This window comes from Petromyzon marinus, chromosome 28 (genome assembly GCF_048934315.1).
Source record: "Petromyzon marinus isolate PM22_M1 ecotype Great Lakes invasive population chromosome 28, UKy_Petmar_22M1.pri1.0, whole genome shotgun sequence".
NCBI classification, from domain to species: Eukaryota; Metazoa; Chordata; class Hyperoartia; order Petromyzontiformes; family Petromyzontidae; genus Petromyzon; species Petromyzon marinus.
Window position 1 is genome coordinate 12,770,704 of NC_133694.1, and position 25,848 is coordinate 12,796,551.

Below are 25,848 nucleotides of genomic sequence, written 5' to 3' on the forward strand. Positions count from 1 at the left end.
ACACACACAGACACATAGACAAACAATGACATTTATAGGTTAGATTGACTAAGTATATGCAAATGTCAATGTTTATAATATTCAAGTAGTTCCTTACCTCACTATGGTATTCCTTATCCTGTGTTTTCATTGTGTGTGTAAACCAATAAAGATCAGTTTGTGACCTAACTGGCTTTGGTCTAGGGAGTTTTAAAGTAATAATGTCCATTTAATCTTTCCAGACGCCTGTCATAGGGTATGGGTATAAAAGTCATGGTAACTACAACTCAGCTGCCACTCTGCAAAGGTTATATCAGAATGTCCCACACACGTGGAGGATAACAAAAATCATTACGAGACTTTGCCACCTTACGTGGTACCAATAAGTTATTTTTTTGGTCTGGCCCCATGGACGAAAAGCGTCGTGAGGCAAGGCTGCAACCGTTGCCCCGAACCTGGTCCTTGCCCCCTACTGGACTGGATACAGCAGCGCAGGGTCCCACAAAGGCCCCTCTGGGAGTAACCGGCCTGGACGATGCAGAAGATGTCACCTTGCATGATGAAATGCTTGAAGGTTTACTCCTAGCCCTGGAGCACATGCACGGCGAAGCCCTCCCATTTGGTCTGGAAATAAACTGGGCTAAAACAAAAAACAGACCACTGATGAGCAAGCCACACAAATTGCCCGAAGTGGAAATAGCGGGCAACAACGTTGAATTGGTAAAATCGTTCACCTATCGCGGCTGCAATATGCAACACACTGGAAGCAGCGAGGTAGAGATTAAAAAGGCGAATCTTAATTATACGCGAGTGCACGGAACAGCACGACAGACACAGCTGGCGCTCCGCTATTACAACAGCAACAAATATTCGACTTGACGATGCATACACATCATCCTCCCCCCTTACAACTGTGGTTAATGCGTCCCCGAGCAGAAGCTGGGTGCCTTCGACCAGCGGTGCGCGCCTGCGACGGATACTCCGCATCGACTTCAGTGAACGCATCACCAACGCCTTCGCACGGGATGCCCGCCTGTGCACGAAACGGTCAGAGCCAGAAAACTTGAGGCTGCCTGGGCATCGACATTCACGCCAGGGCAGCTGCGCGCGGTCGTCGACAGCCCACCGCGGGACTGGGAGAGGCGCAACCCGGGGCAGACCACGGCCTGAAGCGGGCACGCACGGTTCGAGGCCGATCTTCGACACCACGGCCTCGGCTTGCAATCGGCGTGGCGGCTTGCGCGGGATAGGATTTGCCTGGTGGCGGCTCGTGGGGACACTGCGACGCCCCGTGGGGGCATGCACATGCTGATGATCAGCACACCGGTGTGTTGGAGCAAACCCACAACGTTCACAACTCGAGTACTGACGTTTCACATACGAGGAGTATGACGAGCTGGTCATAACTCCCCGAAGATCGCCCTCTCTCCACGCAGCGCCACGCGAAGCGCCAGGTTGCGCACTGGGCCCCGTTTTCTCACGAGCGCTTTCAGATGCGCTTCTGCGGCCGTCTGGAACGCTCCTTCCATTTGGATATTAGGAAGCCACGAGGAGCTATGCACTTTTCAAGCTAGATTGAAAACTCACTTTAGAACTGCTTTTTGCGTTTAGTTTTATTGGTCCTTGCGGGGCAAAAATAATGTTTATTAACCAACTCCTGAAATGGGTTTGTGACCCCAGCACACGTGTACACATCAGCCAGTGAGATTTGAAAGGGGGCTTTGTGCCTCGACCAATCCTGAAAAGAAACTCTGAAGATTCCCCACACCTTTACCTTGTAGACTTTCCAGCACCTCCGATAGGCACGGTTGGCTACGTACAGCGCGAAAAAGGTTCAACGCGCTTAAGTGCAAAGGCAGAATCGTGGCAGCGAGTCTTCCCAACAGCAGCCGGGGGATGAAGCACGGCTCGGTACGGGCGTCGGAGACAATGAACGACTGCTGGGCATGAAGCAAAATCACGCCCCCCCCCCCCCCCCTTTACTCAGCACCATCCGTGACTCTTGGTTCACGCCGCTAGAAAATTAATACATGTAAAGGATGGTAAAACACCCAAGTTTCAATTAACTGTTCCATCAAATGCGGATGCAATTCTAGTGGCGCGCGCCTATAATCCAGCATTGGTGGTGAGGGTTGGTGGCCGACACACGAGTGGCGAGGTGCCATACCCCAGGTTCGCCAGGAAAAGGCGCTAACAAGGGCGGGCTAACACCGCGGCCCCTTCTGTACGAGGCAGGACTGCGGACCCCCCCCCCTCACCCACGTGGGGTTTTCCTCCATGTGCTCGTCACATCCCACGTGAAACGCTCATTGACCGAAAACGTCTTACCATATAAAACAGAAGCAGAGCGCTTGGGCAAATATTGGGGGCGCCGGCTCACTGCCTCCCCTCCCACTGTCCGTGCTCGCTCGATGGCTGCGAATTGGGAACATTTTTTTATTGTTTCATCAACGACACGGGCTCCACACTTCTTATTTCAACATTCGGCTGAAGTGACACCGTGCAGAATCTCGCGCCTCTCAGCAGGGAGTTGCATTGTATACACGGTATACCCAACTCTGCGATAATTCTCACTCGTACTGCGCTAAATGTGAACAAACCCCGAGTTAAAGGATATCACCCTCCCCTCCTCCTTAGCTATCTGCAACGCAAGACGCGTCCGTGACGTTGGCTATCGGCAAACGCCGTTTGCACCGGAACGTCTCTGCAACCTATGGCCGGTTATTAAAAATTGTCAACGAGAGCCAAACCATTGATCTGTTTTTATTTAACAAAATGGCATTTCAATTGTGTATTGGTTGCAAAAAAAAAGAGAGAAGACAGCACAGCACTGTACACGTTACCGCCGTGAACGTCAGCAGAACGTTGCCCTTGCCTCGCTGGGGGGGGGGATAAAACGTCGCAAGAAAGTTTGGGGAAACTAAAGTGGTGCTTTGGCACATTTACATTGCAGGAGGGCAGGGCGCATGCGCGCTCACAGCAAAGGCAAATCACGCGCCCCGGGTTTCTCTCGGCTCGAGAGATGCATTCAGCACCACACACCGCCGATGCAGGATGCTTACACAATGCAAACCGAACGAGAATGCGTAGAGATGTGTGTGTGTGTGGGGGGCTGAAGTGAGCAGTGAAATGTGCTCTCTCGTCCCCCAGGAAGGACCCCTTCAAGTGAGGTCCGCAACACCAGCGGTTTCCCCCTCAAGCGGAACTCGGCGCATCTCACCACTCCCCCCTCTCTCACCCTTGAGTTCAACCGAGAATTACGGAAACTCAAAACGAACCACCTCCCCGAGGTGAATTGAACAATCCGACGAGTACCTCCTGATAGCTACTGTCGGTCGGTTGTTTAACCAGGAGGGTGGGTTGAGGATGAAATAAAAGTGCCTGAGTAGAAACTATAAATCAGTCTTTTTTTTCCGGCAACAAGGGATCCGTGTGTACACACAACTCCCACCGGAGAGGTGGTAGCAGCCTCACGATGCAACTCGTAGAGCGATGGCGGCGCTCCCCGGCCCCCCCCGCGGCTTCCAAAAGAGTTCAGTCCCCACGGCAAACCACCGCGCGTCACCCCGTTAAGTTGCTCCCCCCCCCCCCCCCCCACGTGCAACGATCGTACGATGACCCCCCCCCCTCCACCACCTTGTCGTGAGCAAAATGACTGCAGATACAAATCAACGGGACATGCTCATCGTATGTCATTTTATTCGTTTTACATATATCGTAAGAACTGATAGGCACATTAATCCACTTTTTACTAGCTCATAGTGAACGCTGCCAAGAGCAGACCCCGCACACTTGAAAATATTCTTTTGCAAGAGCGTCTTTTTATTTGTGTTGCTTCCAAAGTGAAAAGAGGGTTATAACCTTTATTAAATATTTCTCGATTCAGCATCTCGTATGTACAATTTTTTTCTCTTTCCCCCCCCCCCACTGCCCCCAGCTGTTGCATCTGTTGTTTTCTTTTTATTATTAACGTGGGATAAAGGTCGGAGGTCGAGGAACGGGGGATGGGGGAGGGGAGAGAGAAAAGAAAGCGCACTGCTGCGACGCACCAAGAAAACCACCCTCCCTGTCTCTCCGGGGTGGGTGTGTGGGGGGGGGGTCTTCTCCACAGAAGCCAAAGCGCGATTTTCTCACAATCCAATGGCTCGCCTCTCATTTGTTGCATCGATTTTAGACAGAGTTATTAACCTCTGTCGCCAAAAGCCACAAAAAAAAAGCCCAAGCGGGATCGAGGATCTAAAAAAAAAATCTAAATCATAAAAATAAGCGAAAAAGATTCTATCGAGTCCAGCCTCTTCCTTGCACTCGTTATTCTTGCGTTCTCTAGAGTTTAAGTAATCTTTGTTTCAAGGCGAAAACTGGGAAAAGGTCTATTTTACAGCACTTATTTTTGTCTTAAATAGAAATTCTAAATTGATCGAACAAACTGAGCAAGTGTGGACTTTAAAAAATAAATTAAGGTAACCCTTAATTTTCTTTATATATTTTTTTACGTTTTAACTTATTTTTGTATTTTTATACTTTTTTCCATACGTATTATTTCTCATAAAGCTTCGGAGAACTGGAATTTTTTTTTTGCGATTTAACCAGCACTTAACAAAAAGAGAAAAAAAGTGTATTTCTTAAAACGTTTTTTTTGCCATAATAATAAATACAGCTCTGTGATGTCATCTCTCACCGTGCCCCCACCCCGCCGCCCTAAGGCGCCGCCCGTAGTCGTCACGTTCAACGACAGCTTTCGCGTGGAGCGACGCGAGGGGGAGGGAAGAGGGAAAAAAAAACCCAATCACGTTTCTGTTTTTAAACACGAACAAAAACAAAAATGCAGAGTAATCATGATTAGTTATCCTGACAATCCTCAGGCTTTTTCAAGTTTGTCAAAAAAAGATGCAAACGAACACGATAAATCAGTCGATCTATATTAAAAAGTGAAAATGGTTTGATTTGCGGTCGGTGATGTGGAGAGAGGGGGGGGGTTTAAGACTCCGGGTTCAACAATTCTAAACCGCTTCTGCCGATGCTTGGTGTGCACTCGCCAGACAACGCCGAACTACAGCTCGGTGAGGGTGGGGACGGGGATGGTGCGGCGGCAGTTTGCAGCAGCCGCTCGCCTGGCCGGTGGAACTACATAAATACTGATCTCATTGCGCGCCTATCATTAGTTAACGGACTCCTCCACGACCATTTTATATCCGTTCGGCTGAAATTAATAACAAAGGGAAAAAAAAACCCCAAAAACAAAAAAATCAGAAAGAAAAAAAAAGGTGGAAATGAAGTCAGGAAATGTTTTCAACAACTCGGGGAAACTCGTAATTTGGAAACTCAGCCCTGGCGATGAGGAGAGATAGAGAGAGAGAGAGGGCCTCCCTCTCCCCACCTGGTACCTCGCAAAATCCTCAAAACGCATCGCGAGCGACAGTTTCGCTTGTGTCGGCCATTATCGCCAAGCGGCCCGGGGGCGGGGGGGCGGTCGACCACTTAGAAGAGGGCGGCAGAGGCTGATGGACAAAGAAGAGTGCAGGTCGGGATCCGAGAGGTGCGTGCGGGCGGGCAGGCGCGCGCACGCGCCGCAACACAACAGGGAGTAAACACCCCAAAAGATGAAAATAAAAAGCCAAAAATAAAACTTGGGGCAGGATGCGTAGTTTTTTTTATTTAACGATTTTTATCCGCCGCCGCCGCCGTCCGTCCGTCCGTCTCTCAGTTGTCCTCGGACTCCTCGTCCGCCTCGCGGAGCCACTTGAAGAAGGAGGTGACGGACTTGAGCGCGACGCCCTTGCCCTGCTGCTCGGCCGGGTCGTTGCTCGTCTCCCACTGGTAGAAAGTGTCCTCGGATATGATGTCCTCGTCGTAGAGGTTGTCAAACAGTGTCTGGAGGACCTCTGCACACGTGCACCGGTGGGGGGGGGGGGGCGAGGGTGACATGGGCGGGCGGCACAAGGTCACCGTGACGCGTTCGTCTCAACGGCGGCCGCTCGGCAGGCAACATGCCCACAAGTAGCACCAGATTGGCGCAGTACGGAATGGGAATCTTTATTTTACCCTGGATAAATACGATGAGCTAAGCTATGGCGCTCTTTTTTCCAAAGATGATCCGCACTTCCGCTTAACACGGTTGGCTACATCCGACGCGAAAGACGTTCAACATACATAGTAGGTGCGGGTCACAAAGTTAGAATGCAAAAAAGCCAATAGGAGTGCAAAGTATAGGAATGGCAAGCAAATCAGTAAAAATAAATATATAAGCATAAAATATGTTTAAATTGCAAAAATGCATCAATTCCCAAGTTTGGCAGTACTAGAAAGAGCTTCAGAAATGCTGCCTCAGACCTATCACTCCTGGAGGGCCAACAAATTGAACCCACTCAGCACTTATCCCATGAGAACGCCACCCCCCCCCCCCCCTTCCCAGGCCAACGGATGGCTCAGCAGTGCAACAGAAGAGAGCAGTTTGGACTAGGGCATTAGCAGCACTCGCAGCGGAGACTAGCCCAGTTCATGTGAGGCACAGTGGCTGAACGAACGAGAGTGCCTTTCTGTCGGAGGACGGGATTGCCGCCACCAGTAACTGCTACCAGAACAGCGATCGCTACGAGGACAGGCTTGACAAGTTCAATTCAGCCGGTCGGGTGGGGTTCACTGCGTTGTCACTCCACCCGTTGACAGGCTCAAGTTACAAGCCCCGGTATTATTCACTACAGCATCCTAACGTGAGCTTTAGCCATCAACCAAATTCCACATTGGTAAATGGGCCCTCGCTTGGGCCACTGAAGACTTTGGTACACGGGCAGGTACCAGGGCTAACTAGGCATTGCCAAGGCAACACTCCTCCTTGCTCGTAGTTCCTCGCGTTTGCAAAAAAACTCTCCCCAGGAGAGGGAGACGGGCTGCGGTTGTCCGGGCACGAGCTCTTCGTGCCGGATCGCCATGGCGCCTCGAGGAGCTGAGCGACGCGAGCGGGCGCGCTACTCACTTGGGGGGTGATCGAGCTTGAAAATCAAAGCCTGTAGTGCATAAAGTGCTTCCAGCTCCCGCGTGGCGTCTCCATCCAGGTACTTGATCAGTATCCGCGTTCTGCTCGTGATGGTCGGGGTTTCGGTGACTTGGGCTCTATGGTCCTCTGTGGGGGTGGGGCACAGCGTGGAAGAAACGGGGGGTGAGGGGGGGTGGGGAGTTACAACGGCGCGCGGAGGAGCACTGCGGCATAGGGGGAAGACTCCAGCTGGGGAACCATTTAAGCAATCCACCGCATGTCACCCGAATCCACTTCCTGGACAATGGACGTTAAAAGCTGCTATCCGTCCCAGCCACACGCAACGCAGACACCAATGTCCAGATTAGTTACATCGGGAAAGAACTTGGCAATAGACTTATACACGCCACACGGATGAAGAGCAACCTATGTGTCCATGCCAGGAACGTGGCGGTAATTTTGCGACATCAATTCTAAAGGACGGCCTTGTCAGAAGCTTACTGAGACACGGAGATTCGGCTATGTATACGCAAAGCACACGGGGAGTGCGGGGTTCAGGGGGTGGTGAATCATGGGCACAGTGAGGCTCTCATTCCGGTCCAATCCACAGGGGCTTTAATCCACACCGATTAGGACAGGCGTAACGTCGACCTTAGCCCGGACGGAGTAAAACGTGCGTGCATGTATGCAAAGGAACTCACCGATCGCACACTGGCACAAGGACGTCATGAGCGCCCTGATGAATGCTGAAGATTTAGTCTGGCTCTCCTCCAGATTAACCTGCGAGCATAACGAGCGGCAGAGGGCACACATGCACGATGAGCGGGGGTCGCAAGGGCAGCGTCGTATCACAACTGGAGGACGTCGGACTCGCAAAAACTACTTTAAATTAACGCAGTCGAAGACACAATTTTAAAAGTGCAATTTAACCACATCTCAAGACAGCGCATATTGAGATGTAGGGAGCGGGGACATCAATTACGTGTACAGCAGCCCGTTATTGTGCGAATCAAGATATAATGACACGGAAGAAAACGGTCGTAAGCAGAAGTCTTAAGACTGGACTGAAGGAGTGGGAAGACATCGATCACACGCAGCCAGAGGGAGAGTTCCAGAGACAGTAAATGGCAGCAGAGCAAGGGAGCAGCCACTGTCCACACACACACACAACAGTTGATGTGCAAGGCTGCCGGGCAGGGATTTTTTGCGTGCAAACGCGTTAACCAGCTGGGCCTTGTTGGCCATTTCTCATCGCCACTTGGTGGCCCTGAGACAGCGGTGGGGAGGTCCCTGTGTGCCGTGGTGGCCTTCACAGGTGACCGCCAACAGCGAATGTAAAATGATGAAAAATAAGAATAGGTTTCACCCTTTCGGGCAATCAAACAGGTGTTAATAAGGATGCTCAAACACCAAAGAGAAACCTTCTGCAAGGCATCAAGTCTCCATTAACCACATGTACTTGTGGAAAAATATGCCAACAAACATGATAATATATGCATTGTCTTTGAAACAAATTGGCCAACACCAGAAAAAGCCTTATTTATTTGGTGTTTGAACACCTTTACAACCTCCTGTTGTAATGCCCGGAAGAGTAAAACATTCTTATTTTTCCTAATTTTGGATACTGGCAAGAAGGTCCCAACAGCTTATATAAAAGTTTACACGGGTGATCTTTGTTCTCTGCAAGCACGAGTGTGTGCATGCATTTGTGTGTGCGTGTGTGTGTGCGCGCGTGTCTGGTGCGGTAAAACAACCCCCTACCTCCTCGTGGTGCCAGACAGGCAAAGCTGTCGTGGACAGTGCTGTGGGGGGGAGGGCCAATTCCAATTGGCCTTTCCCCTCATGGCGTCTGTGACCACCACAGCGGCTAAATGGGGGCTCTGGACGGGTGCAAGGGGCTGGTAACCCCTCCACCTTCAATGAACTACCACTAAACTACGACTGAAAACTGTAATTAACAAGCTTGTGCCAGAGGCCCCGGGGGGGACAGGCGTCTATGACATCCCCTGGCCAAACCCCATTTGGCGGAGCCAGGTGATTGAATCTTTACCCTCGGGGCTCCTCCAGAAACAAAAAGCCACTACAAATGGCCATGTGGAATGTTCGAACGCTCACTGCGGAGGAGAGGCTCCCACTCCTCTGTCGGGAGCTGGACCGGTACCGCCTGGATCTCTGTGGCATTCAGAAGGTCCGGTGGACCGGCTCTGACTCCTGCCACCATAAAGGGTGGACAGTCCTCTATTGGGGGCAGGAGACTGCCAAACAACAGAGAGTGGCTCTTCTTCTGAACAAAAGAATGAAGGGGGCGTGGGAGCGTGGCGGTGAGGTGTGGGAAGCTGTAAGCCCCAGGCTACTTTGGGCTCACATTCCCATCAACCAGACGCGAGGAGTGGTGGTCGTGGTTACTTATGCCCCCACCAAAGACGAACATCAGTGGAGGGATGCAGGCAAGGCCGATTAGTCAGATGCCTTCTATGACATCCTGTCACAGGTGCTGGCTAAAGTGGCCCCTCGGGATCGAGTCATCTTGTTGGGTGACTTCAATGCTCGAGTTGGTCATGATGCTGGCACCTGGTCTGGAGTGATTGGAAGGCATGGGTCATATCAGCTCAATAACAACAGCAGGAGGCTGCTAGATTTGTGTGCAGCCCATGGGCTTGTAATTACCAACACGCTGTTCCGGCATCGGCGCATCCACACAACATCATGGATGCATGCCGGGTCCAAGCAAGAACATCTGCTGGACTACATAGTGACGGACCAGCGAATGCGAGCCCATTGTCCTTGACACCAGGACCGACCGTGGAGCTGATCTACCCTCTGACCATCGACTAGTCATCTGTAAGATGCACCAGCCATTCTTCCACTCCGGTGGTGGGTGGACACCCAGAACCCCATTCAAACCTAAGGTGGCCTGGTCTCAGCTAGCTGATGAAAGTTGCAAGCGAGATTTCATCATCGCTTGCGGCTGGGGTTGGCATCATCCCCCACTCCTCCAGATGTCGAGGGTAAATGGGTGAGGTTGAGGACTGACTCAGGCAGCTGCAATGGCTGCTTTGGGTACGCGGTCCAGACCTCCCCAGAGACTCTGGCTGACAGAGGATGTGTTCAAGCTGGCTGGGAAAAAGCGACAGGCCCACTCTCATCGGCTACAGCATCCCACGTCGGAGAATGAGGAAGCCTTCGCTCAGAGGTTCGGAGAGCCGTGAGGCGCTGCAAGGATGGGTGGTGGTCGCGGGTTGCTGAGGAGATGGAGTCTGCCTCAATGGCCCGCGATTGCAAATCCCTATTTAATTCCATCAAAAAAGTAACCTGCAGCGCCACACCTATTACCATTAGGGGAAAGAACGGTGATCCAATCTGCGACCCCCAGGAACAGGTTTGCAGATTTGCTGAGCATTTCTGTAAAGTCCTGGTGGAGGGGAAATCCCTCCACATGCAAAACATCGTGGGGATGACCCTGCTGAGGCTGCGGTGCCTCAAATATTGGAAGAGGAAGTCACCCCCTGTGAGTGGCTGTCTGAGGTGCCATCTGTTGAGGAAGTACTGAAGGCGATCCAGAGTCTGAGACCAGGAAAGGCACCGGGCAGATATGATCCCCCAAGCGAAATGCTGAGGGAAGGTGGCGTTTGTGCACAGACTGCCCTACATGACATCATAACAATAGTCTGGACCACTGGACGGGTTCCGCAAGACTGAAAGGATGCCCTGGTGGTCCCCATTTTTAAGAAGGGGGACCCCGCAGAGACTGTAACAACTACAGGGGCATCTCATTCCTCAGTGTGCCGGGAAAGGTCCTGGCAAGGATTATTCAATATCGCCTTGCTAGGCACACTGAGGAAAGGCTTGCGGAACCCCAATGCAGTTTCAGGAAAGGGCGGTCCTGCACAGATGCCATATTTTCTGTCTGTTTGCTACAGCAAAGGTGTAGGGAATTCCAACAAGACCTACATCTCTGCTTTATTGACCTGGTCAAGGCCTACGATACCATCAGTAGGCCTGGGCTCTAGGTTGTTCATCGTGTTTTCGGAGTCCCTGACCCGCTGCTCACGATCATTAAGGACCTTCATATGATGGTGAGCAGGCCCGGGTAAAACTACGTGGCCGGGAGTCGGAGCCATTCCCTGTTCACCTTAAGGGTGCGACAGGGATGTCCTCTGGCTCTAACATTACTTAACATCTATTTCGACCACGTAGTTCGTGAAGCCTTCAGTAGCTGTACCGGAAGGATTTCCATCTAGTACAGATACAATGGGAGGCTGATCAATGCCCGGGTGCGGTCAAGGGATGGCTCCCTATTGGTCAACCACGTTATGTATGCCGATGACCTGGTAATTGCGGCTCACTCAGAGGAGGAATTGGAGGCGCTCCTGCTGAAACTGGAGCGTGCCACTAAGAGGTGGGGCCTTACCATCAGCCCCACCAAAACAAAGCACCTGCCTGGGTATTTTGTACCATCGGGCACTCCACCCCCACAACTCCCAATCGGTGATGGGACAGTTGTGGAGAGATTGGATAGTTTCCCATGCCTGGGCAGTGTGCTCATGACCGGCTCCGGTTTAACAGCCGAGGTCTCACTCCGAATCAGTCGAGCGACATTATCTTTTCATCGGTTGCGTAACGCTGTGTGGAAGCTACCTGGTCTATCACTCCGCACGAAGCTTCAGGTCTTCTCGGCCACGGTCATTCCCTCCCTTCTCTACGCCTGCGAAACGTGGACACCCCTAATGGAACATCTTCGCCGGTTAGAAACATTTAGGCTGCCCTGCCTACGATCCATCCTGGGTTTAACCAGGCTGGATTGTGTGAGGAGCTCACAAATCCTTGAAAGATGTGGACAAAGTCCCATCGGTGAGCTCCTCCGGCAGGCAAGGCTGCGGTGGCTGGGTCATGTAGCCCGCATGCCCAGCCACTGCATGCCGAAACAGCTTTTGTTCGGCCGGATCGAGGGGGCTAAACGGGCGCGGCATGGGCTAGAGAAGAGATGGAGTGATGTGGTACAGGAGGACGTGGAGCTGAGTGGACTTGCCGATGACTGGTACCAGCGGTGTCAAGATCGGCCTCTGGGCAGTTGGGAGGCAGTCGCCCTCCAACAACAACGGAGGGCGGAGGAGCGACGCTCACAACAATGAGCAGAGCGCCGGGTGGCTAAAGCACAGCAAGTTGGCACAGTAGGGGGCACAGGTGGTGCATCAGCCAGTCGTCTCAGTCAGTCGACCTGTGGCTTCTGGGTCTGCCCCGTGACCTCCTGCCAGCGGGCGTTCGACACTTCACGTGGCCTCAAGGTGCACATAGCCTGGCACAAGCATCGTGGTGACGTCACCGTAACATAGTGGCGAATGGCGGTTGTTGTTGTGCGTGTGTGCGTGTGTGCGTGCATGTGCGTGCATGTGCCCCCCTCCCCACTCCTCTTCACCTCGATCCAGTCGAATATCCTCTCGTTGTCGACCTTCTCCTGCAGCAGCCGGTTCAGATGCTGCTCCACCTCCTCCATGGACATGGCCGCTCTCTTGACGGGCACCTCCACGGCGGCGCTGGCCTCCGGCAGCGTGAACTCGAGCTTCTGCGTGACGCCGAGAGACAAGGCAGAATCGCAAACGCGGTGAGCCCCACGGCACTGCAACCGAGACAGCCCTTGCACCGTGACTGCCGCGTGCGGATGATTGAAATTTACCTCCAGCATATGGCTGGCTATTGACGTTAAAGGTCATGGCTAACCCCGAGCCCATAGCCCCTCTTGAAAAAGAGCTATAGAGTTCAGTGGGGGCCTTACCTCGTAAAATAAAACATTTTAGTCTAAGATTCAGGATAGTCAGGGTTATGAGGGTTTACTCTTTATCGTTGCAATCCGATTCAAGTGAGGAGAGTTTGACACGCCAAGACCGGGGGGGGAGGGGGGGGGGGGTTCGCGAGGGTACGGGGAGGGGGGGAGCATGTGGGCGCAATGCAGGGCGCCGCGGTGCCGTCTGCACGCACCTTCTCCGTGATGAACCTGGTCACGTTGTCTCCCTCCGGCAGGATCAAGGCCCAGTTGAGCCCCGCTTGCCTCCACATCGCCCCCACCTTGGTGTGGCTCTGCAGAAGCAGGATAAGCAGCAAAGAGGGTGCACGCAGCGCCAACGGTTAACCGCACAGCGTGCACACAAGGTGTTTCACACGCACACCTCTCCTCAAGTCGACAACATGGGAATGCCGTTTAGCCAAGCTGCACCGAATGCTTTTGAGTCGGTACACACACTGGAGCGTTCACAAATATGCCCAACTGAAATCCAAATGTGTCCAATTGCGTACACGTTCAGTGTCTGGACGTATGTACGCTGAACTTCTTTCACACCGTACGTAGCCAACCGTGGACATCCGATGCACGGGGGAGATGACAAACTAAAGTGTCGCATATGGGGCCATAATTTCAACTTCGTTGGAGGCCACTGGATTTGCCCAGCACAAAATGAATGAAAAGACGACCGGAACAAATTAACAAGCGGGAAATGTGACACAACGACGCAGGCGCATGCGCATTCAATGTACGAATGTGCATCAATGGGTTAAGTTCTGTTATCAAGCACCTACTGAGGACAGAACAGCGGAGGAGTGGCGGCTGTGGCCAGCGCAGAGGCGCTTGATTTACGGATGAGTCGACATAGGCTAGGGGCTCACGACCGGTTTTGATATCACTCGCGGCCGATGTGAACCATGGCTGGGAATCAAACTTAGGTCGTCGGGTTCCACCCATATACACAGTACACATTGCACAGTTCCCGCAAACACAACAGCCACTCTTCTCCACAAAGTGGAGGTGACATCACCACAGCACTGATGCCAGGATAAGGTGCTCTTTGAGGCCACATGAAAGTGTCGAATGCTCACCGACAGGAGGTCAGGAGATGGACCCAGGTGTTAATGGGTTGACTAATGATTGGCACAGGCACCAGCCATGCCCCCCCACCGTGCCATAGTGGGTGGCACAAAGATACGCACGCACTAAGCCTCTCACCATGTGCTTGCACAGCAGCAGCAGAATGTCGGCCATGAGGATGTCGGCCTTGCCCACAGGACGCAGAGGCTTCACCACCTCCCTGCAAAGGCCGGCCCAGGTTCATAGGTCAAAATCTAACTCGCAGAGCTCTTGTGAGGACAGCCGGCGGGGATATTAACTTAGGCGCCTCGCAAGTCGAGTGCTACGACAGCCGTGAACAGCGATGGTGGGAGTGTGCGCAAATGAGACTAAACTAAACTATTTTTTTTTATTTAAAGCTTTCGTGACTGCAGGGATTCATATTCTTGGTTCTTTCGGTAAAGTCACGTAGAAGGGAAACAATAAAATAATAAAAATGTAAAACAATAAAATTCTCACGACGTTTCGACTGCAACACGAGCAATCATCGTCAGGTGTGAAAACCACAACAAGAAATGTTTCAAATTTTCTTGTTGTGGTTTTTATTATTTTATTGTTTCCCTTCTACGTGACTTTACCGAAAGAACCAAGAATAAACTTTTTATTTCACCAGGTAAAGCCCACTGACCTACGAGCTCTTTTTCAGAAGCGACCTGGTCACAAATGATAGCTCAATGAGGTGGCTTATCATGTGCAAATTTACAGCAGCCAAATACTCTTTACGTATATTGATTATAAATGTGGAGGGAAAAACCGGAGGACTTGGATGAAAAATACACACGACCATGGGGAAAAAGACATGCCAAACTCCAAATAAACATGCGTCCGGGTCGGGATCAAACCTACGTCCTGTATACCAGGCGAGGGAGTTAACATCTCGCCACCGAGACGTCGGCAGGTGGGGTGGGGGAGCAGTTCCATTGCAAGATTTCCCTGGGTGGACGTGCGGCGGGCGGCGGTGCTACTCACGAGCAGAGCTCCTCCAGGGTGATGCTCCCCTCCGTTACCATGGGCACGATCAGCTCGCCCAGGTACACCCAGATGTGAGGAATATCGATCTCCATGTCCTCGGATGACTCCAGGATCTCGGCCAGCCTGAAAAGCGCACGAGCCACGCGTAAGCACACCGCGAGCCCAACGCGTGCCGCCCGCCGCGGAAGCTCCCCACGCTTAGGCCACCCCGCGCTGCGTCAGGAATTGACTTCTCGCCGCTCTGATTCACGTGGGGCTGTGACTGGGGAAGAGAGGTTTCGCACGCTGGATGGGAAGTGGTGGCGCAGTGGGTTGGTGGTGCACTGCGTAATGAACCCAGCCAGTGACCTGAGCTGAAGTGGCCGTCAAGGCCAACATCATTGGATAGAAGGATCGGCGCCACCACTCCCCCCCACCCCCCCTTCATCACCAACCTGCACTGACCAGAGTGGTGATGTATGGGCAAACGACAGCACAGGGAATGATGGTGAATAATGGTGCCGCAATGAACGTGTGAAAAATTTAATGCAGATATTAATTTTAACAAGAGCCGTGGACACGGAAGTGCAGGGTGCGGCATTAGAGGGGGGTAATCAAGTTTTCGGGCCAATGAATGCATTCCGGACACCAAAGCTCCGATTTTATGAACATGTACAGAGAGTGAGCGGGAGCGGTGGACAGGCCACTGCGCATGTTGCTAGACGGATAAGCAGAACGCTCAAGAGGATGAGGCAGACACCACGCATGAGCTGGGCAAGCGATAAGAATGGAACAAGCTGGAGTGGAGAGACACAGGCAAGAAGATCGCAAAACATTCTTGGTAGGCAGCGGTGGCAGCCACGACACGTTGAGGCGCCAAGAGCGGGAGGTGTCCCAACAGTCGTGATGAGCAAGGGGGGTTGTGATTGAAGAAGACCAAGAGTTTGATTAGCAGGAAGAGGCACGTGATCGGGCACGTGCGTGGTAGGCTCACCCCTTGAAGTACTGCGCCTTGGTCATGGCACCCCTGAGCACCAGCTGGGCCACCAGCTGACCCATGTGCTCGCGCGTGATGGTGCTGCGCTCCAGTGTCGACTCCATGCCCGTCCGCACGAACACGTAGAGCAGTGTGGGAGAGTGCAGCTCTATCACGCACTGCACCGCCTCCTGCTCCGAACGATCGTGCGTGGACAAACGTGCCCTGTCAGCGATGAGGGGCAGCCGAGGCCCCCAGCCGCGCTCAAGCACCCCCCCTCCCACCCAGAGCCGTCTGACAAACTAAAACCACAAACTAAACAATTTTTTTTTTATTTTACCAGGTAAGGCCCACTGAGCTATACGGATTTTTTGTTCTTATAAGCGACCTGGCTATCACAAATGTACAATTAATTTACAGCAACAAAACAGATCAAGGTATGGGTCACCACACATTAGGGTGAGACTTGGGGCTTTGCTCTCCATTACACTTCAAATATAGTGAGGGATAGAGTTAGCAGCAGCAGCAGCAGCGTTGGAGGCCCATGCGCACCTTCATGTCGTTAATGTGCAGGAACTCGTCAATGATGGCCTGGGCTTTCCTCTCCACCTCCTCCTCGCTAAGGGCCGGCTTGGTTAGCGCGGCAGGCGTCGCCACCTCCTCCTTGCCTGCATCACAGCCACGGACACACGCTCGCGAGCGTCACACTTCGCTCAAAGCACGCCGCAAGTGAGCGGCGACCTTGGGTTTATGCGATGCGCCGTCAGTGTCTTCATGCTGCTCTTCCGAGCCAACTGTGGTTAATATACCACGTGCCTATGTGGCGAGGGCCATTTTCTTAATAACACTGCCACTGCAGACTTCCACAAAGTGGAACCATTTTATCAACCCGGGCAGAAGATGCGTCTGGGTCGGCGAACCCAGGAAATATTTCCATCCCCCACAATTACAACCAATATACCTCTAGATGGCTGCAGTTACCACTTCTCACCTATTCGAGTCAACCAGCAAACCTGCAAAATATTCATTGAAAAATTATTCTCTGGGTTCAACTGAACAAAAACCCCACCATGAAACTTCTGTCGAAATCCAGTAAGCCGCCAGAACAACCACACTGGGGGACGTTACATGTTCAACTCGACTCATTCAATATTCAAGCTGGAGACAGGGGTAGGTGCAGGTCGGGACACGGCCGTGGAGGACACGGGGCGAAACACGCACCAGCGCTGGGCGTCCTGTGCTGCTGCTTGCGCTCGTCCTCACGCTCCCGCGCCCGCTCCTCGTGCTGCCCGGCACCGCCGCTGCTGCCGCCCGCCCTTCTCGCCGCTCCCTCGCGCTCGCTGTTGCGCTCGCGGCTCCGCTCGTCCGGCTGCTCCTTGCTGAAGCTGCGCTTCGTGGGACCAGGCGGCCGCGCGCTCCTCTCCATGCCGCGCTCGACGCGCTCAGGGCGGTCGCGACCAGTGCTGCCCCTGCGGTGCGGTGCGGTGCGAGACGGGAGACGGTATGTGCAGTACGCCGTGGATAATCGCACCGCGTTGAAAGTGTTGAAACTAAAATTAAAGATGGAGTTTAAACGAGTGACGCATGGATTGCAAATATAGACACTGACCAACACGGAAGAGAAGCTAAAAAGTGCGCAATGAAACATGGAGAGGTGCAAGCTTGTATGCATGTTCAACTTCTTTCTCACAGTACGAATCATCACATAAAACATTGTTTAAATGCATGCCTATAAAGGGCACCATAGTGCAATAGGGATAGCGTTGGTAGGCTATTTTAATACACAATGGACAGCAAGGACAAAATAAAAGGGCTCGCATAATGGACATGCATAATGTACGTTGATTCATCCCCCCCCCCTCCACTCACTTCGCGCAAGAGCTCAGAAGTGTGGTCGCTTCATCAGTCTGTCGCCTGATGAAGCGAGTTGTAATTACTGGCGAAACGTCGTATTCTCCAACACACGTTCTGTTGACGTGACAACCTTTACTAGTTGGCTGTCGGGTAGTGGCGAGTTTTAACGACACATTTATATATTTAGGCAATCTAAACCAAAAAAATATCTATTATGGATGCATAGCCCTGTATGTCTGTGCATTGGTGCCACAATTTGTATGCGTCCGTCTTTGTTGGTGCTTTTATGCGGCAAGGTGGGGCATGATTAATGGCTGCTTGCTCGCATGACCAAGTGTGCTATGCTAAGCTATGCCTGCGCATGGTCTGACGCATCTGAGCATGTCGTTACTTGCCTGCAAGTGCCCTACGTATGCTATTACAGGGCCTGCACATGGGGAAACTCCTAAACTATGTGCTAACCGTGTCTGTGATGTGCGAGCAACCACGTTAAGTCATTGGGAAGACTATTAGTGTGCGATTAAGTATGAGACAATTTGGTATCAAGCACTCGAGACTAGGCCACCCTGAAGACAAGGAAGTACAAGCTGGAGCTCCAATGCACGACGGAGCTGTGCCAAGCAGGGAGAGGCGTACTAGTGGCTCTCACATTGTGCTCCCCATTCTGGTAAACCCAGGATGAAAATTCTGTTTGAGTAAAATTCCCAGGGGGATATTGAACATATACCCTGCATTGGGCCTCCTACACATCAACTCAGCCCCAACGAAGTATGTGGATTCGCAAATAATAATTACTCAATAATAGTCAGCAATGCTATTGGCCACAGTACCCCCATGTTCACTTTGGTTAAACTCCCCGCAAAGGCGACGGGCTGATGGAAACCCGAGATGCAGACCCCCCCCGAGTGCCGACATCTGGGGATGTTTAGTCACCCGGCACGCCGGGGCGGTACTGGCACGCGCCGCTGTCTGACCTGCTGATTGGTCTCCGGCTGTCGCTGCTCTCCGAGGGAGGTTGCGCCATCTGGTTCTGCAGAGCCGAGTAACGGTTCGGGGCGGTGCCGACGCCGCCGCTGCTCTGGCCCAACTCTGCATGCGTGCGCCGTGCGCACACACAGTCACACACAGTCACACAGACACACAGACACGTGCACGCGTGCGTGAGAATGGTGGTGAGTGTGCGTCGCTTAGTCACTAGAGAAGGAAAAATATACAGCAACCTTGACAGCATGCCCTCGCCAAAGTGCACAAAACACAGAAGGGTCTTTCCATACGGTGCGAAAGTGCAACATACATACAGTATCAGAATCTTTATTTATCCTGGAGGAATCCGATGAGCTACGAAGCTCTTTTTCACAGATGTCCAGTAGGGGCTAATAAGATGCCACCAATGACAATAATTAAATTACATTGTAGGAGGGGGTGCTTCGTGACTTGTGGCAGGGAGAGCGGTGAGAGGCTGCGTGATTCGAGACGGGTGGGATTAAAGGAAGGCAAGGTAGGAAGGCAGGCATCAAGTGGTTCCAGGAACTCAAGTGACAACAGCTGGAGCACAGTCCCAATCAACAAGAATGAGACTGTGAAATTGAATATCCCAGTATGGCCAGCCTGGTGGCGGCTTCCTGGATTTCAGCAGAAGTCTTGTGGTGTTTTGTTTAATTATTTCTAGAACGTCTGGCACGCCAGGCAGCTAACGGCACCAAGGGCAGGAGTCATGATCACGCACATAAACTCAGCCCGGTAAACAAGCAGACGCCTGTGTGTGATGATCTTTGTGTGACAACGATAATGATGATGTTGTTGCTGCATCCCCGTGGCTCCCCCCACCCCCCCAGCCATAATCGAACTCACAGTTGGTGCTGCGGACTCTTACCTGTCTCAATGGGCTTGGATCCAATGCCGCCGCTGCTGCCCTTTCCCCAGTGCCGGTTGGCAGGTCCCAGCTGAATGTCATCCGACATCGGCTAGTGCGCGCACAGCGGACGGGACAGAGCATAGCGCTCGGCATCGTTTGCACGCGCAGATCGGGGCGACGCGGACATTTAAATCGACGAGTGCTCACAGTTTCCGCTTTCGCGGGCGGCACCGCACGTGCGTGGAAAGTCCCGGTGAACAATCGTGGCCATCCCCAAAAGCGGTGCAGCAGCATCGGCACGCGTGAACGACGTGTAATAATGTAACCCAGCTTTCACCGCTCGTCGTACGGTTTCGTACGGAGGTAAGAACACGCAGGGAAACGGCAACAGGTTTTTCCTCGTGGCTTGTACCACCTCGAGGCGTGAACTCAAAAAGTCGGAGATTTGCTGCTCAAGTGAGCATTTTAAGGCAATGCTTAACTCCTGTTTTCATCCCAGTGCCAATGGTGGAAATTCTGCGTTCCTATGGCAGGGGGCGAGTTTATCCATAGTGTTTGGCTTCCCCACAAAGTGGTGCTCATTTTATTGACCCCAGAAAGCTAATCTGCTGAATCAACCTTGCGATCGAGAGCCGATCAATCTATCTCCGAGCCACCCATATCAGATGGAAGCAAGCACATGAACAGGGTGGTCACTGACATCGATGATAGTGAGACCCCGCGTAGTTTTAGACATAGCTGCTCGAGGTGACTGGAGAGACGGGTGATTACCTTCGAGAGCTTGAGCTTGGAGGGGTCGAGACCTCGGGAGCTCTTGTTAATTGGAACTGTGCTCCAGCCCTCGTCTGGCTGGGGTGGCCCACGCACCGCTATTCACAGGTACACACAAGTACACACACAGGTAAACACAGGTGCATGGGACAAGCGCGCAAGCGCACATGCATTCAAGCAGAAATATCGACAGCGACAGAGGAAATGGAACAAATGGTGATAAGTGTACAAGAGAGGATGGTTAGACGCACCCCGAAATTACTACTGCAACAAATATTTGCGAGGTGGCGCTTGCCTGCTGTACATTGTGGAGGGGGGGGGGGGAGTTGAGCGATGGAGGCAAGGGGAAAGGGAGGAGAGTACGTGTGCGTGGAGCCAACTTATTTTCAAGTGGCAGAGAGGTGCCAACTGTGCCGCCAGTGGCGAATCCCTCTGATGGCGCGTGGTGGTCGTGACCGCAGAAACTTGCGTCACCACGAGCTGCTGCGCGGCAATTACCCGTTGCTGTGTGCAAGCTGGGGCCTCCTCGGCCGGTCCCACGTTTGTCCATCTGCTGGCTCTGTCCCTTGAGCTGCTGCTGCACCCTCATCTGCTGCTGCTGCTCCTCGATCTGAGCCTCGCGGTGAATCTGCTCGATGGTCTTGGGTCCCAGGTCTCCTCGCCTCGGCACCCAGGTATTCTGCACGCACGCGAGACAAACGGAATCGCGGACCACCGCGTTATCGACGAGCGGCACGGCGGACTCGCGGAACCGAACGCGAGCGACGACGTCGCAGAGGCGCCCCCTGCTGCTGTCGCAATGACGTCGTGCTTTTATAAACCGCGAGCAACAGCAGCAGCGTAGGTCAGCGCGTCCCGTGGTCACGTGTGCAGGGAGAATCGGTCTCGTGAGGACCCTTCGTTACTGCAATCAACGAATGGTGCTAAATAAATCATAAATAGAATAGCAGTATTGACTATACTGCAGTAAGGATGGTGATGGTAGACAAAAAAATAATTCTCAAATTTGATGTTGTAAATGTCACATAAGAGATGAACGATACAAGCAGGATCTCTTGCAGAGTGCAACCTTTCATGTAACACAACAGCCCGCAGAAGTGGATATCAGAAGTGGATATCAGATATAAAGGGCTTTGAGAGCCCTTTAAGTAACTTGGTTAGAATCAGAATATTTGTTTATACTGGAGGAAACCGATGAGCTATAAAGTTATCTTTCACAGATGTCCATGAGGGCGGGTAAGAACGCTACAATACAAAAATACAATAGGAGTGCAAAGCATAGGAAGGGTAAATACATCACTTAAAAACGTACTAATAAAACTATCCCATTGAGCTATTAATTTATTTTTCAGAAGCAACTTGGCCACAAATGATAGCTCAACAAAAGTGGCTTATCATGTGGAAATTCATAAAAGCAAAACAATCTGAGTAATCGAAATAAATGTTTCTAAATAACAACACGGTAGGGGGCGGCACTTTCTTACTCGCTCTGCCATGAGTGTAATTATCTTCGCACGACTGTAATCCTGATATTTTAACTCCCAGAGATGGAATTTAGCAAAATTAAATGAAGTGCCATATTTAAAGTGGGCAGTCATTGGAGGTCGGGCGGACAGAGCAGACATTTCAACAACGTGACCGACCACGAAAGCACATGCATTTTTTTTAAAGTCAAGATTATGAATACTCTCGTGAAACTTAAGGGTGTTTCTTGTTCAAGTCGTTGCCATTCATATCGATAGAAGGATTAGGTTCCAGAGGTCCACGTGATCTGCATGTTTGCGCAGTGCCCCCCTGCCGCCTCACCACCGATGGATGACGCGCCTCAGGTGACCCTGCACAAGCCACCTGCATTTCCCTCCCGTCCTACCCTCTCTGCTCGCCCCAGTGCCATGGTGGGGGGTGGTCGGCACTAACCCTCCTGAGGTCGATGACGTCCTGCAGCATGAAGCGGATGCGCGACGACGTTTTCCTCTCCTTCACAATCTTCTCCATTTGGTGGAAGTACTGGTCCATGCGAGGCTGCAACAATACAAAGCGCATCCATTGTGACTGTAGTAGTACCAACAGTCATCACATTTTGCATTCACCCCTTTCCCGTTCCGATGACGTGTGTATCCTTTCAAGGCAATGGAATAAATCTCAATGCGATTTTACTCGAAGGGAATTTTTATTGTGGCATTTTCATCAAGTTAAGACTGCATTACGGTTACGGTGCAAAGTGGTTGTGTTCCTGTCTCCGATCACTCGGTTCACGTGCCGAAAATAGAGTTGCGACCATGGCGGCGAATCGGCAAGCACCTCATGAGCAACGTGTGCACGGTGAACTCTTTAGCACTGTACGTAGTCAACCGTGTTCATTGGAGGTGCGGAAGGACAAACTAAACGCAAAAGGTAGCTTTAAAGGAATTTAAAGAAACGAGCTTTCAATCGAGAGGCTTTAAAAGAGCATAGCTTGAGTGGCTTGCTAATATTGGAAAAACAGCGTTCCAGACGGCAGCAAAAGCGCATCCGAAAGTGCGCAATGAGTTGACCCGTCTTTTTTTATTTAAAGCTTTCGTGACTGCAGTAATTCATATTCTTAGCTCTTTCGGTAAAGTCACGTTGAAGGGAAACAATAAAATAATAAAATATATATATAAAACAATAAAAATTCTCACGACCTTTCGACCATAACACCAACGGTCATCATCAGGTGTGAAATACCAACGGCAAGAAACATTTGAAAGAAGTGGCGGTTTGCATTTTATTATTATATAAATATATATTATATTTTATTATTATATAAATGCAAACCGCCACTTCTTTCAAATGTTTCTTGCCGTTGGTATTTCACACCTGATGATGACCGTTGTGTTATGGTCGAAACGTCGTGAGAAGTTTTAGTGTTTTATATATTTTATTATTTTATTATTTCCCTTCAACGTGACTTTACCGAAAGAGCTAAGAATGTGGCCAGGAGGCAAAAGACGCCGCTGCTGCGAGGATGAGCGGAGTTCGCGTGACGGCAAGGCACGTCCCTCTTGCGCGCGCGCTCCACAATCGGTGGGGAACCCCCATGGTGTCGGCCACACACCCACCTTGGCCTTCTCGAAGTCCAGGTCCTTGCCGATGGTGGTGAGCAGACGGCAGAGGCACTCGAGCGACTCCTCCTCGTGCGTCTTGAGCAGCTTCACGAGGCAGTCGTGCATGATCGGCTCCGTCAGCATCTTCAGCTTGAAGAGCTCGCCAATGAAGCGGATGTTTCCTAGCGAGCGTCGCCTCGCCTTGTCGCGAGAATCCTCCAGCTCGTCGTGCAGCCGCGTCCGCTCCTCGGGCTGTGTGGGGGGAGGAGGAGGGCAGGAGGGGAGGGGACGGACAGGAGTGCATACACAGCGGCAGCAGAGGAGACGCGTGAGGATTTGCTTGGAATTGGATTTGGGGCGCAAGGCGGGCCCGCACATTGCCTCAATTTTAAAAGATACCTTACGTTGTATACAGGATGCCGTGGATTTGATCGCGACTCTTGACACTTGTATAGTTGCAGTTTGCATGTTCTTCCCGGGGTCGTGGATTTTTCTCCGGGTCCTCAGGTTTTTCCCGTCCACATTTAGAGTGAAGCGTTTTGATTAATCGACTACTGCTTTAAATTTCCACGTGATAAGCAACTTCATTGAGCAATGATTTGTGGCCAGGTCACTTCTGAAAAAGAGCTAAAACAGCTCAGTGGGAACGTGGGGGAGGTGAATGGGCCTAGGCGGGTTCGGTAGCAAGGGTGTTTGGTCAGAGTAGTTTGCGTCAGTGAGCTATAGATGGCTTAGACAAGGCAGGTAAGCGCTTAGCGCTAGCAAGCGGAGGCCAGCAGCTGCTGCAGTGATCTCTGGTCATCAGAAAACCAATGTCTGGTTGACATTCACAACTTTTGGAGGGTGTGAATTGGGATGGCTTCATTAGGGCAGGGTTACAGGTTAAAAAATAGAAACTGTTGGTAAATGTCATTGTACTTCGCATTGTGTATATACTGGTGTCAATTCCCATACATGCCCTCTGTGTTTACACGAATTGTTTGTTCAATAAAATACTTTCGGAAAAACTCCAGTCCTCCTAGTGCAGCATTCCTTGCCAAAATTACCTATTTACATCCACTCATATAAGAAGAATGGGGTTACAAGCTGCACACATCCACCAATTGCGAAACACGTACCAAATAATGAACAGTACGCCAATCGATCCAATAAGAGATCTTGTGCGAGAGATTGCATATGCGACGTTGAGCGGATTCGTCAAGGAGCGCTCCCACCACATCTCGTGGGGCAAATGGTTAGCAAACATGAGCCACGTTAGAGCGTGCCGTCACTTCATTTGCATGCGATTGTAGACAACCCGAAAACACGGAAAGTGCAGACCCGTGGTGGATCTGGAGCTTGAGAAACCCTCAAAATAGGCAGGGAGCAAGCGACCATGAGGCCTGGAAGCACGAGCGGTGGTGGTGTGACGGTGGTGGGAGGGCGACGTCGCTGCAGAAGCTGCCTTCGCCCTGGGCAAGATGCCCTGGCCCAGTGCCAGAGCAAATGAATGAATGCCCTCACCAGCCTGAACCACTACCCCGCAGCCTAAGCAGCCAGCTGCCAATTCAATTACTGCCCACTCGGCTGTGCTAATTTGTGTTGATTTATTACAGCGCGTGCAAACACTGTGTCGTTCTCTTCGGTGTCACAAATGAGGCTTCAGGAGGATTTAATATAGAGGCGAATGAATAACCCACTTCTAGAAGTCAGTTTAACACGTAGTCTTTCAGGTCTTCGCACCTGATTGGCTCACAAGTGACTCCTATATTTAAGACCGAAACAGGAGGAAGATTTCTCCACAATTCTGGGTGTCGCTTGATGATTCTGGTGTTGTAATTACCGGGAAAACGTCACGGTACTCGAATTATAAATGTTGTTGTGGGTTTACTCTCCAACACACCCCAGTGTGCTGAATTAGTAACGAATTTACACATTTTGTTTAAGTGACAAAACATTACTAATTGGCTATGTTGGGTGGCGGCAAGTTTAATTAACCATTTATATTTAAGTCATCCAACCCAAAAATCCCTCAATTATAGATTATAGAAGTCAGATAAATGGGTTGCTGCAGTGCAAGGGCACAGGATGGGCAGGTTTGTGTTGTGGAAATAAAAACGTTGGCCAGCCGTGTGGTTCGCTTCATTTGTTTGCTTCGTTCGTGAAATATTTCCCCACGGCATTTTGAGCTCGGTGCAACGAGTGCGCACGTTAAACGTCTCAAATGCTCCATTGCCAAGAATTAACCGTTTGACAATGCTTTATCGTCACTTGAACACCAACATTATAAACATCTTGCAGCCATAAAAAAATACCAAGGGAGCAGTGATTTCACGATCACTGCTCCCTTGGTCTGGTGGTTTTGGTCTGCTACAGCGTCTGTCGAATTCAATCAATCAGAACACAGGTCAAGAATGAGTCAAATGCAGTGATTAATAGGAAGTGGATAGAAACGCAGTGATGAATGGGAAGTGGATAGAAACTCAGTGATAAATGGGAAGTGGATAGAAACGCAGTGATGAATGGGAAGTGGATAGAAACGCAGTGATG

At 51.4% G+C, this 25,848-nt stretch overlaps 1 protein-coding gene across 11 annotated transcripts in view; it reads right to left on the minus strand.

Annotated features, from left to right (window-relative positions):
- Window positions 1-3,661: 3,661 nt before the first annotated feature.
- LOC116946822 (eukaryotic translation initiation factor 4 gamma 1) overlaps window positions 3,662-25,848 on the minus strand; it is a 136,469-nt gene continuing 114,282 nt past the window's right edge. For all 11 annotated transcript variants that reach the window (XM_076070342.1, XM_076070347.1, XM_076070346.1 and 8 more), the window contains 16 exons: window positions 23,335-23,571; window positions 22,172-22,276; window positions 20,753-20,933; window positions 20,255-20,352; window positions 19,502-19,592; window positions 18,603-18,717; window positions 16,996-17,243; window positions 16,327-16,442; window positions 15,793-15,965; window positions 14,817-14,942; window positions 13,947-14,028; window positions 12,929-13,027; window positions 12,369-12,515; window positions 7,654-7,732; window positions 6,953-7,099; window positions 3,662-5,861 (listed from right to left, as the gene is read on the minus strand). In XM_076070342.1, coding sequence (XP_075926457.1) covers window positions 5,680-5,861; window positions 6,953-7,099; window positions 7,654-7,732; window positions 12,369-12,515; window positions 12,929-13,027; window positions 13,947-14,028; window positions 14,817-14,942; window positions 15,793-15,965; window positions 16,327-16,442; window positions 16,996-17,243; window positions 18,603-18,717; window positions 19,502-19,592; window positions 20,255-20,352; window positions 20,753-20,933; window positions 22,172-22,276; window positions 23,335-23,571 — 2,226 coding nt within the window. In that variant the 3' untranslated portion in view covers window positions 3,662-5,679. The remainder of the gene's footprint in view (window positions 5,862-6,952; window positions 7,100-7,653; window positions 7,733-12,368; window positions 12,516-12,928; window positions 13,028-13,946; window positions 14,029-14,816; window positions 14,943-15,792; window positions 15,966-16,326; window positions 16,443-16,995; window positions 17,244-18,602; window positions 18,718-19,501; window positions 19,593-20,254; window positions 20,353-20,752; window positions 20,934-22,171; window positions 22,277-23,334; window positions 23,572-25,848) is intronic.